This window comes from Camelus bactrianus, chromosome 29 (assembly GCF_048773025.1).
Source record: "Camelus bactrianus isolate YW-2024 breed Bactrian camel chromosome 29, ASM4877302v1, whole genome shotgun sequence".
In the NCBI taxonomy this organism is placed as follows: Eukaryota; Metazoa; Chordata; class Mammalia; order Artiodactyla; family Camelidae; genus Camelus; species Camelus bactrianus.
This window is the reverse complement of record NC_133567.1, coordinates 27,520,938-27,540,253: the sequence shown is the minus strand read 5'-3', so window position 1 is coordinate 27,540,253 and position 19,316 is coordinate 27,520,938. Positions and strand designations below refer to the sequence as shown.

At 43.6% G+C, this 19,316-nt stretch overlaps 1 protein-coding gene and 1 pseudogene across 1 annotated transcript in view; one reads left to right on the top strand and one right to left on the bottom strand.

Moving 5' to 3' along the window:
• Positions 1–3,228: 3,228 nt before the first annotated feature.
• Positions 3,229–19,316, top strand: part of LOC141575533 (rho GTPase-activating protein 20-like) — a 67,873-nt gene continuing 51,785 nt past the window's right edge. Inside the window, 3 exon segments of the mRNA XM_074354930.1 lie at positions 3,229–3,261; positions 3,263–3,334; positions 7,872–7,954. Coding sequence (XP_074211031.1) covers positions 3,232–3,261; positions 3,263–3,334; positions 7,872–7,954 — 185 coding nt within the window. The 5' untranslated portion in view covers positions 3,229–3,231.
• On the bottom strand, positions 12,756–12,894 carry LOC123618338 (small nucleolar RNA SNORA18; annotated as a pseudogene).

Below are 19,316 nucleotides of genomic sequence, written 5' to 3'. Positions count from 1 at the left end.
AATATTTCATTCATTCATTCAAAGGTAAGTCCTTGAAAAAAAATCAGTGAAAGCATACTTGTCTGCCTGGCACCAAGAAGAAAAGACAAATAAATGCAACCTTCAATTTCAAGGAGCTTACAGGCAAGTAAACAGATGGTAGCAGTATAGTGTAAAACATGCTATGAAGAGAAGAATCCACACACAGGAGAGGCAGTACAGCCAAGTGGTTGAGAGCATGGGCTGCGGGCAGACGCCCCAGTTTCAAGCCTGGCTTCACTGCTTACCAGCTGTTTAACAAGTTATTTAACATCTTTGTAGCTTGGTTTTCCCATGTGTAAAATCATGTGTGTGGGTATCTACCTTGCAGGATTATAATGAAGATTTAAGTAGATTAATATGTTGAAATGCTTAGAATAGTGTCTGGTATAAAGTAAGCACTCAATAAATATTATCTGTTGCTACTACAGAAGGTGTGCTTAACCGTGTGTGTATGTGTGTGTGTTTGTGTGTGTGTGTGTGTGTGTGTGTGTGTGTGTGTGGTGCTTGGAGGTAGCGAGTAATAAAATTAGGAAGATTTTCCTGATTTAATTATTGACTTAAGTCTTAAAGATTATTTCCTTAACAAATATTTGTTGGGTATTTACTTACACACTCTGCACTAAGTAAGTAAGTGTAAAGCAATAAGTTAGAAAATACAGAAGGAGAAATTCCTCAGCAAGGGAACAGCAGGTGCAAAGTCATGAAGGTGTGAGAGGTCATAACAAGTTCTCGGAAGTGCAGATAGATCAGTGAGAGGGAGAACAGGGTGAAAAGTGAAGAGGGGTAAGAAATGAGAAAAGGAAGAAGTGGGGGCCAGGGTGTCAGATTATAGGTGTAGTATGTCATACTATGGCATTTGAAAATTATTCCATAGACACAAGGAACCACAGAAGGTTTTAAGCAGAGGAGTGACATGATTAGGTTTGTGTTCTTAAAACATTACTCTGGTGATCACATCACTCTAGGCAAACTCAGTTTTCTTTAGGAAGTGAGACGTCCCTCAAAACTCCTTCTAGAAGAGAGATAAGATGGTTTTCTATGCAAATCAAAACTAACAAATTTTGAAATAAAAGCACTTACAAATTAAGAAGTAAATGTGAGTTTTCCATATATGCAGTAAAAATAACACTTCAATTGGGAGCATGAGGTGTTTATCTCAAAAAGAAATACCTGATAGCATGAGTGAAATTATCATCTCTAGCCTGGCCATTCTGGATCTATCTCATATCTTTTCTGTGTCTCATTCATTCATTTAATCAAACAAACATTTGTTGTGCCAGACACTGCTCTAAGGTGCTTGGGAGGAACAACAACAAAGGTTCCTGCCCTCTGCAAGACAACAATAATAACACTTAAATGGAATAAGTAAATCACATGAAATATTGAAAGAAGATTAAGAATTATTGAAATTTAAAAATGAAGCAGAGTAAAAAAAAAAACTGAAATCATACATTCATGGTAGGAATCATCATAGCACAATTTCAACAAGGAATGAAAGGAACTAGAAAAGCCCTCTGCAGTATAGAGTGTAAAATTCATGATAAACTCTAGGGTGGGTGCAAAGTCTTATCTCAGGACACTGGTCTAAGCAGCAGAAAGAGAATCACCTTGAAAAACTGTATATATATGTGTGTGTGTGTGTGTATATATATATATCACACATATATATACATATATACACACATATACATATATATGCACAAACATATCTATTAGCATGACATATAATTGTATGTGTGGGTGTGCATGATTTATAAAGCCTGTGTATGCCTACTTTAAACCATATGATATGGACAAAGCTTAAAACGGGCTGGAACATCTTCCCCCCATTACTTCCACAATCAACAGTTCCAGGGTTTGGTGCGGTGGTGGTGTGTGGGTGTGTGTACGTGTGGGTGTGTTTTGGACAGCAACTCCTGCTTGGAACAGAGCTGGCCCGAACCCTGTTCTTCCGCAACCTGTCCCGGTAACAGTCCAATCCGGCAGGAACTTCGATCCATTTCTTTCTTATCACAAAAACAAACAAACCCCTTCAACGAGCTAGTATCACAGAGTGGTGCCCCTCATCACTAATCCGCCCTTTCTGTAGTCCTGACTCCAAGGGAAGAATGCCATCTACCGAACCATCCGCACCGGTCAGCCAGTCCTGCAAAGTGCGGCAACGCTCAACTCAGCCCGGGTCGGCTCCAAGTCCCCTCCCTCTGATTATTCTTTGGTCTTTAAAAAATTTGCCACTATTTGGGCTGACAGGAAGTTATGCTCTCAGAGCACATAAATGATAAACACTGCCGCATATTGTAGCCTTCTCAACAGCGAAGTCAAATTTCGGAGTCCTCTCTCTGCCTGCGTTTTCCTTAATCGCGCTTGCACGTTTGGAATGCCCAGGTCTCTGCAGCCCGCAGACAGCGGAAACCGCCGGTGCAAATTGCGCGGGGGCTGCTGCCCTGCCCGGCCCAGCGGCTGCAGAAGCCGGCGCGGGTCCCCCGGGCAGGCTAAAGGGCGGGATTGCACAGGAGGTCAGCCGGTGCTTCCAAACCCCTCTGCGACGCGCGACTCCGTCCCCGGGCCTCCCGGGCGGGGCGGGGGGCGGGGGACCCCTCCGCAGCACGGAGAAAGCAAGACAGGCATCACCGGCACTCCTCCCTTCGGGCTGAGGTCGCCACGGCAGCGCCGATGCACGGGCTGCCGCGGCGCCTTTCCCGCGGGCGCAGCGCGGGAAGGGATGGGGTCGGGCGCGAGTGGGCTGGGTGGCGGGAGAGGCGCGCATCCGCGCGCTAGAGGCCCGGTTAGTGACACCGGCCGGTGAGCCCCTTCGGACCGGACCCAATCGGCGTCGCGGACTGAGAAGGTCAGTCGGTGGCCGGTGTCCTAATTTCTATCTAGAAAGGCGCGCGGCAGGCCGGGCCGCCGCGGGGAGGGCTGCGGCCGGAGGAGGGCGGCCCCGCGCGGGGCGCCCGGCGCGTAGTCGCGGACCTGAGGCAGGGCGACCGCCGCCGCAATCGGCTGCAGCCGCGCTGCGGAAGGCGGGAGGCGGTGCATGGCCCCGACGGGAGGTGCGCGGCCCGCACCCGGAGCCCCGCGCGCCTGAGCGCGGCGGCCGGACCGCCTCGGCGCTGCGCGTCCTTGGCCGTCCGGCCGCCGTCCCGCGGACGGGACCGCGTAGCCTCCTCTTGGGCTGGGATTTGCTTGAAGGTCTTCTTCCTGGAAGCGATGTCCCCCCAACAGGAGACGCTGGAGGTGGGGTGGGCAGCCGGGGCGCTCCTCTTCCCTGACAGGAGTGTCTCGGATCGCGGGCGGCCCCAGCACCAAGAAGGTGAAGGCGCCTAGCGGGACCCCGCGCCCGCCGCCGCCGCCGCCGCCGCCGCCGCCGCCGCCGCGGTCCCATTCCCGGCGCGCGCCTTCTGCGTCCGCCGCTGACGCCGCAGGGTTTAACGTTCGAAGCTCGCGTTCGGCGCCGTTTGTTCCAGACCATTCCCGCCTTACCCGCCTTCACGCCTGCGGCGCCCCCAGCACCTCCTGGTCTCTTCGTGTCTAGTCTCACTCGCTCCACAGAGGACCCCGCGGCAGCCCATCCGCCGCGGGCCCGGCGGCCCCGCTCCCGCCTCCGGCGGGGGCGAGGGCCGGGAGCCGGGCAATGCCTTTCCCCATCCCCTCCTGGTGCCGGCTCTTGGCGCCCCGCCCGAAGTCCCCCGGGCGCTCACCGCTTCTTGACCGGGTCAGCTCCGAGGTGGTCGAGGCCGGCGGCGTGTTCCCGGGCGCGGCTACCGCGCCGAGTAAGGTAGGCGGCCGCGCTGCGGCGCCCCCGGGGATCAACCTCTCACCTGGACCCCGCGGCGCGGCCGCTCCGCGCGATTTGCGGGGGTCGGGGAGGGGGTGCGCCCCTCACTGCGCTCCCGGAAGGACTCCGGGTCTCCCAGGCGGTGGGCAGCCTCGTAGGTGTGCTGCTGATGCTAACGGTCAGCTCCACGGAAGGGCCTGGGAACGGGCTGGGTGGGGCCGGTGGGCTGCAGCGGGGGGTCGTGAGGGCTGCGGTGGAGGGCCTTGGCCCTGCGCTTGGTCCCGGCCCGCGGGGCCCGGCGGGGCTGGGGAGGGCCAGGTGTCAGTGTGGGCGTGCGGACGGCGCGCTTGATCCCTGTCAAAGATGGGAGGGACGCAGGCCACAACTTGTAGCGTACCATGCCGATAAACACAGCCGCCGTGCGGTGTGCCCGTTCGGATCGGGTCAGGTTTCCTTGGAACCCTTCCCTCGGCAAGTGCACGTGGCCGCAAGCGGCTGGCCTCTGCAGCTTGGGTGTCTCTCTGATTGATTGATTTGAGTGTTTCTAGCCTTGCCTGCTCTCGCTCCTCCCCTTCCCCAAGACCTTCTGATATTTGGCCATTTTTGCTCTGTGTCCTGGTGGTGCCCTTCCAGCTTCTGTGGAACCAAATTGGGATTCGAGGAATAACCTAACTCTTCCTTAAGAAATGTCTTGAGGCATTGTATTTATATCGTTGGGGCCCTAAGGGACCGCGGAGGCTCCCTGATGTCAGAATCTTACAGCCTTTCATGACTCCTCCGACCAGGATCTGGGTGGGCTCCAGGTCAGTGGAAGAGCGGCGAGATCCATGCATCCGTGCGCCGAGTTCAGAAGTGTGTGAGCTCCCAAGGACCATGACCATGTCACCAAGCCATCTAGGTGTCGGTGAACTCGATGTATCGCTGTAGTGCCGGCTCAGCCTTTGATGTATTGAGGCTGAGGTTTGTCCTTGTGCTTGTCCCCTTCAGAGATGCAGGGATGGGGGGAGAGGGACTCACTAGGTTAGAGCTATATTTGGGAAGGTAATTGAATGTTCAGTAATTAGCATTTTTAAAGCACTTTTATTCTTGTAAACTTAAGGAATTGGGAAAAATCAAATTATTCGTGAACAGATCTCTTCCTTTTTTACTAACGGTAGTTAGGCATACTGGTGAAGGGAGAACGCGTTAGAGGAGCTTGCTTACGTATCAATAGTACTTGTCCAATAAATGATAGGTTGCTTTATATCTTAAGCCATTGTCCTAAAATGCTGTCCTTCATTATAAAACATAATGGGTTGTCTCGTTACCAATCCAGTCTTTTCCTTTTCCTTTTTAAAAAAAGTAAATGGATGTTGCCAGTCTGGTCTTTTGACAGCATTTTATTGCCTATAGAGCAGGAGTAAGGTTGAAGAACTGTTTCATTTTGCTTTTAACATTTTTTTTCCAAAAATGCATTCTCGAGTATGAGTCCACTAGATGAGGTAGGCATACTCCACATTTGACTCCTCACACATCTAACAATTTTATAACTAAGAAAACCGTCTAATTCCTATGTATATATGCACAAATGGTCCTCTGCACTAGGTCTCCATGGAAGCTCCTATCTTAAAAGCACCTTTACAGAAGAAAATTTGTCACCCTTTGATTTATCCATTCTCATGCTTAACAACCATCACTCTCAGAAAGTTTTCCTTATAGCAGAAGGTTTCAATTTGGGGATCCACAGATCCCTGAAGAATCCATGTTAGGGGTTTCTGAGGCCCTTGAAGTTAACGTGCATAATTTAGTTCACAGCTTTTGTGAACTTCTCTGAGAACCACTACCCAAGGTCAACCTGGATTCTCAGTCTACAGTTTGGCCACATTTCTTTTTGCCTTATTTTCTTTGAAAGATACTTTCGATCCTCTGTATTATAACTCTGCATTAATTTGTATATTATTACTGTTTCTAAATGAAGAATTTCAGACCATTTTAACTTCTCTCATTTGAAATCATTTTGATGGTAATCTTTTGAACCTTTTCCAAATTCTTTATAAACCTGAAAGTCAAGGAGCTCAGAATTAAAGATCATGTATTAATGAAGACCTAGTTTAGGAGCTTGGATCTGCTGACAGTGTCAGAGGGTTAGAGCAGCAGAAGTAAGACTACTGAGATAGGCCCGGGATTGTGGCCTGTGCTCAGGTAGCTAGGCAGACCCTCATGATCAGAACAGACAGAGGGCAGGGGACCCAGGGCAAGCTTAAAGGATTGGGCACGTTTCAAATTTCAAAGCATGGTAAATAGATCCTGAATAAAGGGAGTCAGGATAAGGAGCAGGAATCAAACCCAGACCTGAAGGTGGAACAGAATCCTGCAGAAAATCTGCATATGAATGAACTGCCACCTGTTTTAGTAAAATCAAAATTGATCTTCCAAAGTTGAGACTCTTTATGTGGAGACAGGCTGCTGGACCTTGCAGTACAAATACTAGTCTCCCATATTTCCCTGGATCCTGCAGCCTCTGCACCCAGAGTGGCCACGGAGTATTAGATCCCTGAGAGGTACATTCCCTAGAGATGTGACTAATGGAAGCAGTGCAGTGGGGCTTATAGGCTTATAAGCTGTAATATATAAAACAGTTTATCAGAATCACTGGGCTTGAGAGGGATTACAGATTCTTCTGGGAATCTGATGAAAACTTCAGGCTTTCCCTTCAGAAAGGAGGCACCAAATATGTATCATGTGAAAAAAAAAATTTATACAATCTAACCTGCCCCGAAACGAATTCATGGTTAATAAGTCCTGATTGAGTATGGTGTTCTGCATTTGTTTCCTGCCCATTATTAATGTTTTATATAATTGTTTCAGTTGCTATCTGAGCTGTATGAAGAAGGTTTGGGCATTTAGTTTCTACACGTGAGCCAAAAGACGAAAGGGGGAAAGAGTAACACTGAGGCCATGGCACTGGTGACAACAGTAACTTGTGTGAGATCCCCGGGGCATGGTAAATCTGGAGGCAATGAAATGGGCCAAGGAAGTCCAGTATCCCGTTCTCACTGGATGGTTCTACCTCTCTTCCTTAGGATCTAGGTTTTATTTTACTAGCTAAGAAGCAGTTCCCTTATAAATCATGTAAGGAGATACTGCTACTGAGCTAGTTGGTCTTGTGTGTGTGTGTGTGTGTGTGTGTGTGTTTTAAGAGCAGTATCCAGTCCCAGGCATGGCTGGCCTAGGCCCTCAGGTGATGGGTGGGTGAGACCTCTGGCCAGGATAAGGAGAGAGGGTAGAGCAGGAAGAATGCTACTGTGACCCAGCCTGAACTTCACTCATGGCTGTTTGTGACTATATTGTAAGTTTTACACATCCAACTCCAGCGGCAGGCCCTCAGACTCTGTCTAGAGGTGTCAGATATGTAACATTGAAAATTTAAGGAGTAATTATCTGGATAATTCAAGTTGAATAAAACCCCATTTATCACAAATTTTAGGTCCTCTGAAGCACAGAGTATCTGAATTATCCAATTAATCCTGTACTTATATACCACTTAGAAAAGAAAGAAAAAGTTACTTTTTTAAAGTTACAGGTAAATATCTATTTGGAAGGATAGATCCCCAAATGTGTCAACATTTCAATTTTAAAGTCTATTAAGTGTATACGGACCTAGTCTCCGTCTTTTGCTTTAACTACGTTCTTTCTCCCTTTTCTTGATCTCTTCGAATTCTGTTTTCCCTTGAAGCCCACTTTGGGGCCCACCCTGCCTGTGAAGCAGAGCTAGCAGAATCACTCTGATGAGATTCCAGAGAGGAAATGAGACAGTCCGGTCCTGTCCTCGGCGTAGGGCCGTGAGCAGTGAAGCCGCAGCTGATGCTAATGGTTGGGTGCTCTTTCCCGAATACGCTGGTCAACATTTAAGCTCCTTATTCTCTGACCACGAAACAGACTTGCTGCTTGTACCGCTTTTTGCCACTTAGCTGTCCTGGTTTAGATGTTATTGTTTTATGTCCATGATAAGATTGCGAACTGGTATTGAAAACTGGCATTTACTTGCTTTATAGCCTCGTGGTCTTCACTTTGATTTGTTCCCCCTCAACAGAAAATGAAAGCACTAGCAGAAAGGAGGAGGAGTGCCCCATCCCTCGTCCTGGATGAAGCCCAGCAGAAACGGCCGAGGACCAAGTAAGTGTGGAGCTCTGTGCTACACATTTGGCACGTGCTGCGTTGTTTTTTTAAACGTGTGAGGTTTGTTTTTAATCAAGACCAGAATTCTCTGTTAACTAACAGAAAATAGGACTTTTGTTCTGAGGTTATTTAATAAGGCCTATTCTTTATGTGAAACATAAACATAATGAAATACATAATTAATTACTTTCATTTTCCTTTATTAACTGTTAGGATTTTTTTTCTATTTTTTATAATTGAGGTATAGTCAGTTGACAATGTTGTGTCAGTTTCTGGTGTACAGCACAATGCTTCAGTCATCCATGAATATACAAATATTTAGACACTTTTGAAATTCTGTTAAATAGCTGTGAATTTTGTCTCAGGATAGAAAAGGAGGAATTGGAATGAATGGATAAGCATAGACATGTATATAACAAAGGGATATTGGGTCTAATAGGGTTGAAAATGACTGAGAGAGGTGAAGTGCCAGGTTAGGGAAGAAGCCAATACGTGACTTACTGGGGTGGTTTTGAGTTAAGAGAACCAATATGACAATATTGCAACCATGACCCTCTGCCTTCCGGCCTCCCCATCACCTCTGCAATAATTGGTGCTTACATTGGAGCCGGTTCCCCAAATTCCTGCCTCACAAATAGTGAAATATGATGGGTTTTGTGTCAAAATAACCACAGGAAATAAAGTTTAAGTTGAAATTGTGTATGTTTTAATCTTCAGCTTGTTTCCTATGAGTGTTTCTAGGTCAGTAAGACGAGTACTTAGTGCCAGAGAACAGGACTTTCACTTACAGGAATAACGCCTTTACTCTGTGCAGTATCTGGTGGTTAATATGTGTCCAAAAAAAAAAGCTATTTTGGGTGTTGAAGGTGCACAAAATATTTGCAAGTAGCGTAATCTGGTAGGATTGGTGAAGACCTTAAAGGTCATCTGGTCTGGAGGTTTCCAGACCTTTCTAAGTCCGTACTCTGCAGTGAGACCCAGACACCTGCATATTTGTTTAAAAACCCTTCACAGTTAATTGTAATACACTCTGGGTGGAGAACCACTCCCGCAAGCTACAGAAGAATCCTTTCTTTAAAGAATGCTCTAAAAAAAAAACTCAAACAGAATTTTAAGAAAATATAGAATTATAATATTTATTTCTTGTAAAACAAACTGTGTGGATGTTATAAAACAAAAAAGTAAAAGTCCGCACTCTCTGTCCCCAGGGGTGACCACTATTAATCATTTGTATGTCCTTCTTACACCTTTGTTTATGCAAATGTGATTAGGATTTTTATAAGGTGTTATTTAGTAATTAAAGGCTTGTAGGTACCTGGTATTCAGTTATTATTTGTCAGATGAATTAGTTAATGAGCAAGTGACTCAATTTCCAAATCAAAATAGGAATTTAGTAAGTTAGCACAGTAGTTTCTGACTTTTCTGCCCTTCTTTGAGTAGCCAGTACATAAGACTTTCCTTGTTTGTTGGTATTATTCGTGAAATTCTGGCTAGGGAAAAATGCAGATCCATTTTAGCACAATGATTCTGAGTTATTGTTAGGAAGTTATTTCATGCAGCAAAATACCACAGGAACGCATGTATGTGGTCTGGGAATGCCACATATATTGGCATTCTTGTCGTACTTCATTGTGTACTTAGGGATAAACTCAAGTCACACAAACTTCTTCCAGAAAGTCACCTGTTTTGATATTTCAGCCCACCTTGTAAAAGTTACACCAAAATGTACCCGGTTTGGTTTTACGTTACAGTCTGTTTGCACTTTGACGTTGGCATTCGCCCATCTCCATCCTCACTATCCAAATTAATTTACTGTGTGTGTGTTGTTTGCAAGACTTCATAATAAGTACTTTCCATACATTACCTTTCACCTCTGCTTTCTGCTGCTGCGAGGAGAGGAAGGCAGTGCCAAGGAAGCACTGTGGTGCAGTGGAAAGGGCTTGGGCTTCGGCTGCGTCCAAATGCTGGCTCTCCATCCTGATTTTCTGTGTCACTTTGGGTAAATTACCTAATCTCTGAGTCTCAATGTTTTCCTCTGTAAAATATGAATCTAATGCTTTTGTCATAGAATATGAAATGAGAAAATAAGTGAAAATGCTTAGAAGGTTTACATAGTTATTATTAGTTGCCTCTTTCCTTCCCTTGGGTATATTTCATTTGTAAGGTTTAAATCTCTTGAATTCTCCAGCAAAGTCAAGTTTGTTAAGGAAAAGCCACTACTTTATCATCACAGTATCGTATGACTAGAAACAAATCGAGCCTGGCTCAGGATGTAGTGGAAACTGAGTTGTGTCTTGAGGATGACTTGCCCTGGGTCACACAGTTGGTTATAGCATTAGAGACGGGAATGAAAACCCAGGTCTCTGATTTTGATGGAATATTCTTTGCATTGCATAAAGACAAGGAGAATGATACAATGTCTAAGAGAATGGATTCTGGAGCCAAATGGCCAGGTTTTGAATCCCAGTACTGTCCCTTACCAGTTGTGTGATCTTGGGCATGTTTTTAAACCAGGGGTAATAATAAAACCTACTTCATAAGGTTGTAAGAAAGACTGAATGGCTCTTCTGTATGTAAAGCTTTTAACGTAGCTTCTAGCACGTAATCAGTGCTGGAATGAAGTGCCAGCCTGAAGGTTGTTAGTGGTAGTAGTCATAGTAGCAGCAGCACTGAAGCTCACATTATCCTGGAATAGAGACACTTTCAGGACCGTGGTAGATGCAAAATTTAAAAAGATGGAAGATGCAGTCTGGAAGCCAGCTTGACCCTAACATTAAATTCATTTTAGCAAGACAGTTATATTTCTAAGGTCACACCTAAAGTGAGATTAGTTCAGAATATTTGAAATTTATTCTCGGTAGACACTAACAATTCTTAAGGTCTCCCTAGGCAGAAGTTGAAAGTGTGCCTGGAATAATTCTGGGAAATTAGGGCCTGAGACATGGAGGATTGACCTGGTTTGCTTGGCCATTTGAGATGAGCAGACACCAGGGCACTCATATGTGCCAGAGCTGTGAGTCAGGGCTATCAGATTGGCTGGTTTGGAGTAAGGATGCTTGGATGAGAGGACCGCAGCAGAAGACATTGGGGAAGGAGGAAAGCAGCCATTTGCTAACTGACTTCTTCCTCCTGGTCAGTTCACTCCTCTTGTGCGTGACTACACACACACTGGCTAACGTTGTCCTACTCAGGCTGCCCCACATTGTGTTCTGCAAATTCTTCCTTATTCCATTTCCTGTTTCTCTGTCTAGCATCTAACATCTAATTAGTCTCAAGTGGATGATGACTTAACCATACTTTCAAATGCTAGAAGTACATTTATACTCTCAAATAGTTTACTGAGGATTGTGGTCAGGCCTGCTTTCACAGCAGAGTGAAACACTGCTTCTACCGGCAATAGATTAAGTGTGAACCTGGCAGATACCATCCCTGAAATGAGCTGAATGACCTCACAAAGGCCCCTTTCATGATGAGTCTCTGGAGCCATTCTTTCTGGGTTTGAATCTGGCCCTGCTTCTTACCAGGCGTGAGAATTTTGGCAAATTTCATAACCTCATAGGGTACTAAAGATTTAGAATTATAATATATCTGGCACATTGTAAGTATTATATAAGTTTTTTATTGTGTAAAGGTATTAAAAATATATAAATTCCTGTGTGCCCTCTCGCGTGATGTGTAATTTTCTTAGTGTTCCAGGTGTAGGTTTTCTTCAGCTTGAATATCTGCTTTTGGAATGAAGGAACTGTGTTTTCTACTCTTTAAATGCACATGTTCAGTGCTAGGTGTAATACAGATATTCTGTAAATATTAGCTGAGCTGAGTGAGAGATTGCTTCCTTCCCCTGGCTAAGAAGGTCAGCTGTCTGTTGGAGCAGAAAGAGGGGTAAGAGTCCACTGCTACCTAAGGAAGTAACACAGCAAGTGTCAAAAGCCACACAAAGAAATGCCCATTCCAGAGTGACCAGCAGTTTAATGTTTGTTGATTTAATGCTCACATGTTTAACGTGTCTGTATTATGAGTCACTGCCACTGAGCCTCTGATGCGTAGCTCCTGGTGCGATGGATTCAAATCCTGCTCTGTCACTAATGGTCCTGGTAGAGTCACCTGGCCTTTCTTCAGCTAGGACTCTCCTTGCCTGTCAGCGGCGGGAGGAGGGGGAGGGTGAAGTTGACTAAATCTTTCGTGTTCTTTGTCCACCAGCCCCTAACTCTATGATTTTGTGTTTCTTTATCCCAACCATAACTCAGGCGCAAGAAGAATGGAAAATGGTTGAGTGGTTCTTGAAAAGACTTGTTTTTCAAGTGTAGGATTTTTTCTTATTATGTGTAACATGCACAAAATTTTTGTCAATAAATTTTTAAGGAGTTTCTGTTCTGCTGTTCTGATGATTCCTTCCACTGCCCATCACCTTAGGTCTCCAATGTGTGAGTCATGATCTCTAAGATAGCCTTTCAAAAAGAACTTTTGCTTAATCCATGGTTGTCGTATTAGTCAGTCCACAGTTCTTGTAGTTGGGCTTTTTTGCTCTCCAGTGGACCGTGGACACACTTCGCAAATTCCCCACCTGTAATCTTTGAAATCCAATTTCCTCAAGCCCTTTACTTTAGGACCATATTTAGGGTCAGAGGAGATTGATCTGCCTGGTTCTGAATTTTAAATACCCTTTAAATATGCATTAAGTTCAAATCTTACTCACTTCTGAGCTGTCACACCCAGCTGACAGCACTGATCACTGGGACATGCCAATACCCGAAATAAAAACGTCTGACTGCTAGGCTTTTCACAGTTTATTTAGCAGCTCTGTCTTGTAGTTCTTTCCCGCAGATCTGACATGTAGTTCCGTGGGGAAAGGAAACCTATGGAAAGGAAAGTTACTCTCTGAAGCGTTTCCAACACTGTAGGTCTACAGAAAAAGCCCCACTGGGATAGACCTCAATCTTGCAAAACCCTTTTGTCACAGCTCTTAAAACTCTCCAAGGGTGCTTCTGTCACAGAACTGAGGATTGTGTATCCCCCTTACCCACTTTGAGTGCAAAGGTCAAGCGTTTGCTCCTATGGGATCTTTGGTCTGTTTATTGTCATAATGTTGTTTTAGTAGCCAGTCTCCACAGTGGCCCCAATGATTCTCAATACTTGGAATTCACACTCCTGTCCAGTCCCCTCCAACAATGTATCAGCACTGATCCGTGTAACCAATACCATGTGGCAAAAATGACGACGTGTCACTTCCAAGGTCAGGTTATAGAAGCCTGAGCCTCTGTCTTGATTGCCCTCATGCTCTCTCCAACTCACTGATCACTTGCTCTCGGGGAAGACATGTCCTGAGCAGCCCTATGAAGAGGACTGCTGTGGGAGGAACTGAAGTCTCCAACCAGCAGGCATGTGAAGGAGCTTGCAAGTGAATTTTCCAACAGCCAGGTCTTCAGAGATCGTAGCCCTTGTTTTTTAAGTGTAGGGTATTTTTATTTTATTATTGCTTCACTGCAACCTCATAAGAGACCTGAGCCAGCCCCACCCAGCTAAGCTACTCCTTGGTTCCTGACCCTTAGAAACTGTATGAGATGATAAATGTTTGTTGTTTTAACTGCTGTGTTTTGGGGTAATTTGTTATGCAGCAATTGGTAACTAGTACAGGCACCTTCAAGTTATGAAACTAGCTTTCTAGAATGCTTCTCCTATGTACCTTTTATGTATTCTTATAGCTAGAGGTAGAAAGATGGAAACAGACTGTTCCCATTTATAAATGAAAATGCTCACTCCCCGGGTAATGTCATTTGTTGGAAAAGGGGCCAGATAACATTCTTTCTTTCTTTAAACAGTTTTATTGAGATACAGTTTATGCCATCTTATTTACTCATTTGAAGTGTACATTTCAGTGGTTGTTAGGATATTCACAAAGTTGTGAAGCCATCACCACAACCTTAGAGCATTTTCATCCCTCCTAAAGGAAACCTTGTAGCCATTAGCTGTCATTCCTCATTCTCTCCCATGTCCCTTCTTCCCCTGTCTCTACCTCTAAGCAGCCATTGATTTCTTTTCTGCCTCTGTGGCTTTGCCTTTTCTGGACATCTCATATAATTGCAGTCCTGCACTATGTAGTCTCTTGTCACTGGCTTCTTTCAGTTTTCATAATGTTTCCAGGGTTCATCCATTGATATGAGTTCATCAAGCTTGTATCGATTACTTTTCATTGTCAGATACTATTTCATTATATGGGTAAATATAGCAGTTTTGTTTATTTGCTCATCAGTGGATGGACATTTGGGTTAGTTTCACCTTTTGGCCGTTATGAATAATGCTGCTGTGAGCATTCATGTACCAGTTTTTATGTGGACATAGATTTCATTTCTCTTACATATATCTAGAAGTGGAATTGTTGGGTCATATGGTAATTCTGTTTGGCTTTTTGAGGAAGTACCAAATTCTTCCCAAGGCACCTGCACCATTCTGCATTCCCATCAGCAATGTATGAGGGTTCTAACTTCCCCACACCCTTACCATCCCTTGTTATTTTCCACATTAGTGAGTGTAGAGAGGTATGTCTATGTTTTTATTTGCCTTTTTCCCTTATGATGTTGAGCGTCTATTCATGACACGATGTGCTCGGTTCAGCTTGGTTCAGCTCGTGTATTCCCTTCCTCAGATCTGGATTCAGGTCTAATCTAGGCACTGCTATTAGGTTGGTTATCATTTCTAGGTCACTGAAAGTCATAAGGAGAATATATCTTATTTAGAGACAAAATATGTCATAAATGCATATAAATTTATTTCTAATTCAGATTCAGGACTATAGATGTGTTCATCACCCTAGCCTATGCTGGTATCTGTGTTTTCTGTCTTTCATGCTGAGAATACCACATTCAGTGACTCTGGGAATCTATGAATTGAACTATATAATTACTCACATGATTTTACAATATACAGTTTCAGAATAACATCATCAACACTACTACCATCAATATGATTACTGAAAATAGTTTGATTTTTTTTAAGCAATTATCTGTATCTTTATGACATATCCCATTAGTGATATACAGGAATATTGGTTTTTTAAAGTGACTTGGATTAGTTTTTCTGTTTGTGGTTATTTTGGCTAATTTGTTTTAATTTTACTTTTATACTTTTATAGTTTACAAGTTTTATAGCTTATCCTTTATAATTTTATAGTTTTTACTTTTGTATAAAACTAAAAATTTGTATGGTTTCATAAAATTTTATAATTAAGTAAATATTTACATAGTACTTAAAACAAGGTATATTCAAAGAAGTTTAGTTTCTATCTCCTCAACCTTGTTTTTTTTTCCCTCCTTTGCCATTGCCAACTTTCAAAACATTCAGTTTTTTATATAAGTAGATGTGAATTCTCTTTCTTAAATAATGATATATACTTTCCACCCCACTTTTTTTACATAACACTATCTCTACGGCCACTTCATACTAGTATATAGAGATACTTTTCTTCCCTTTCTACAGCTTACTGGTAATCCAGAGCTTACAGATGCAATGGTTCATTCAGCCAGTCTGATGAAATTATGATCACTTTTTTCCACTCTTCTGCAATAATTGATACTCTAGTGATAAGCTTGTACTTATCAGAAGTGGAATTACTATCTATAATTTTGCTAGATATTGACAATTTTCCATTTTTAAAGGTTGTGCCATTTGCATTCTCATCACTGATGTAGAAAGAGGTCCTGTCTCTGCCACAGCCTCACTTACAGATTATGTTGATGTGATGTATCCAGGGTGGTTTTCATTTAAATTTCTATTAGTATGAAGTAAAACATATTTTAAATTATATATTATGTAAACAAATGTAAAGTAAATTTTAAAATATTTACTCTGCTATGAAAACATAATCAGAAATGCAGGGCAAAAAAACAAACTCATCGGAGCAATGTAGAAATATAAAATGTTCTTTACATAAAAATAAATGCTGAATTATTATTTCTGCTGTCATTTTTTAAGTATAATTCAGAGTGTTAATTATGAGAAGGTCACTGGATTTTTCTTAAACTGAGAACTTACATCCAGATAATATTTCCATATCAGTACTACAGTCTTACGAAGTAAAATTTTACTAAACTTGTAAATTGACTCACTGGATTTAAAGGACTTTTTTTCAGCTAACTTTTGGATGTGAATTCCTTGTCCTCCTGCTGTTATTTTTCCCCCAGCGTGTCTCTCCCCCGTGTTCTGGATAAACACGTAAGTTCTTAGTTACACAAAAATGGGCTTATGGTTATGTTTGTGCACCTGGATAACAAAGCGGGCTAATTCCTCTTGGACTTAGTAACTGTCTGCTTTTTATGAAAAAAGAAAATAAGATGAAAACAGGAAAAACAGACAAAGGAATCAGTATCAACTTTTTATTTTTTAACCTCCCACAAGCGTTGGATAAGTAGGATAACTTGTAAGTGGAACTACTGGTCTAAGAATGGTCTCTGACATGTTTGTTTTGGAACTGTACAAGCTTCTGAACTGAGTACCAGAAATCTGTAGTGTAGAAATTTTGGACTCAGTTCTCACTGGGCTGAAATTTTTTTTAATCTAATGACAGTCAGAGATAGCTCTAATCTGGTGGAGGCAACATTAAACTGTTTTCTTACCTTTCAATTAGGAAAAAATTTTAACATGAAGTTTACAGAACAGCGCTCATATACTCAGTACCTGTATTTTCTGTATAATTGTTGACATTTGCCCTAATCATTTCCTCTGTATTTGTCTGGGTATCTCCATATCTATACGTTCTCCTGAGCCATTTGAAATTAAATTATACACGTAGTAATTTCACCAAAATACTTTGGTATAGTCCTCAATCTAGCCTCAATTTTTCTCTCATATCCGACCTTTAAGGTAAGAGAGTGGGTGAAAAACGGGCCAACATAATCAAACACTGGACATTCGTAAAGAGAGTAGCAGGCATGCTGCTGGTTTTCTAAGGCACTGAAAATAAGTGCCTTGAAATTTGGGTGACCGCTTTTAGTTCTGAGGGGAAAAGACCAGGGTATTGTCCTTGGAGACTGTGTTCCTGAGAATATCCGCTCTCCATTGGTGGAGGACGTGGGGCAGAGCTACTGTGGATGGGTGTGGGTAACTGGCCCTCTACTCCCAAGATCTAGTAAAAAAAAAAAAAAAAAAAAAAAAGGCTGACTTGCCAGCACTCTCCACTGGCCCCCAAGTTAAGCCTTGGGACTCCACCCCTTTTAAAAACTGATGGAAGAACAATTCATTACTCTGTATCTTCATCTATTCCCATGCCCTGTCATTATTTATTCACTTTTCTCTCTTTCTCACAGTTCTCTCTATAAGCCAGTGACAGCCATCTCTTCTAACACACACCTCAGATACCTAGAGGGTGTACCAGCCTGTGCAAACAAAACCTTCCGAGGTCAGTGGTCCAGAGTGTGGTCCTGAGAATCACCTGGGAAAATATTAGAAATACTGATTATAGCACCCTGCCCCATGCTGAATCAGAGCCTGCAGGACTAGGGCCCGGCATTCTACATATGTTTTAATCAGCCCTACATGTGACTCAGATATAGGTCAAATCTGAGGCCATTCACTGGGTGAAGTCTCATTCTCAGAAGTGATTAAGCCATAGTCAGGTAGCATAGCATAGGCCAAGGAGTGAGTGTCAGGTAATAAGGCTAATCCTTTGCAACACCAGAGGGCAATTTCCAGGCCTCTTCAGGATTTCTGAATGTCTGCAGAGGGCTGATGCAGGCTCTGGTAGCGCAAGACAAAAGCGAATGATGAATAGCCGCAGCCCGAGTCCAGGATGTTATAGACGAGGGCCAACCCCGAGTCCTCTGTGCATAGATGGCGTCACTAGTGAACGGTGTACCATGTTTCACTCTATTTGCATTTTGTGAACCCGAGTTTAACTTTGCCCTGTAAATAAGAGTGTTTTTTCAGCACACATTTTTTAAAAAAAATCTGCTTTCCCTCCCACGTAGGCACAGTGAATCAGACAAAACAAGTCATCTTCCTCCTTGCTGGGCATAAACTGTTACTGTTCGCAGTAGGGGGGACTCTCTCCTTGAGCTACTTTTAAATACGTGTTGTAGTCTTTGTGCCAAGGAGATGGGAACTGTGATATCTTAAGGAAGAAGAGGATTATACAAAGGCTACAGGAAGGCAATTTTTTTTCCTAAAGCAAGTGACCCTTTAGGCTTCTTAAGGTTTCTAGGAAAGTCCCGAATGGGTTTCTCCTTTGCCTGTAGGACACAGGTCAGTATCCACGGCTTCTGGACCATTTACCCATGTGGGAAAGGCAGAAAAACCTCTTGGTCTCAGGATTCTGCACCAATACAAACCAGAGGTCTGCTGCCATTGAGGGAGAAGCTAGAAAGTCTGGTTTTTTTGTTTGTTTGTTTTTGCCACAGAGCTATCACAAATTCAAGGCAGAATTAGGCTGCCATGGGGATTGAGGAAGGGCAGGACTATGAGAAGACCCTACCTCAGAGGCCCAGGTGCGTAGACTCTGCCTAAAATTGAGACAGGCCAGGAGGACTGAGAACCCCACTTGTTCCCACAAAGAGCCTAATGCTGAGTAGCATGCAGTAGGAACCTCCTGCTAGGACAAGAGCAAGAGCTGGCAAGAACCACCCTTCCACGAAGCGCAGGCGTTCAGGGGCAGCTAAAAGATGAAAGCGGACCAGGAACACTGAGAAGAACTCTGTAGCGTTCCAGGCCTCACCCTAAGCACAGGCGGTAGTGGTCCATCACGGGGAGAATCCGAAGCCTGTGGTTCACTGATGTTAAAGACAGCAACAACAAAACCCAAACCCAGCTCAGCAACTGACTAAAGCTTCTCAGCCTCCCATGCTAACGATAATGACCTGACAGAAGAGGCGTGCCCATTTCCATGAGTAAATACCAGCCTCTATTATTCTTCTATCACAATGTCTAGTATTCAATCAAAAGTTTTGTGACACAATAAATGGCTAGAAAAAGACCCATGGTTGAAACCTAAAGCAGCCAGCTAGACTTAGAGACGATCTGGATGTTGGAACTATCACATGGGGATGTTAAAACAACTATGATTGATATGTTAAGGCTCTAGTGGAAAAGGTGGGCAGCAACCATGAACAGATGGGGAATTTTAGCAGGGAGTTGGAAACTGAAAAAGAGCCAAATGGAAACGTGGGAGATAAACATGTGCTATCAAAGGTGAGGAATTCTTCAGCAGTTTTATCTGCAGACTTGATGTAGCTGAAGAAAGAATCAGTAAACCTGAAGATGGATTAATAAGAAATTTTCCAACGTTGAACACAAATTAAAAACATGTGACTTATCCAGGAGCTGTGGAATAATGTCAGACGGCCTGTCATACGTGTGAGTGGTCCCAGAAGAA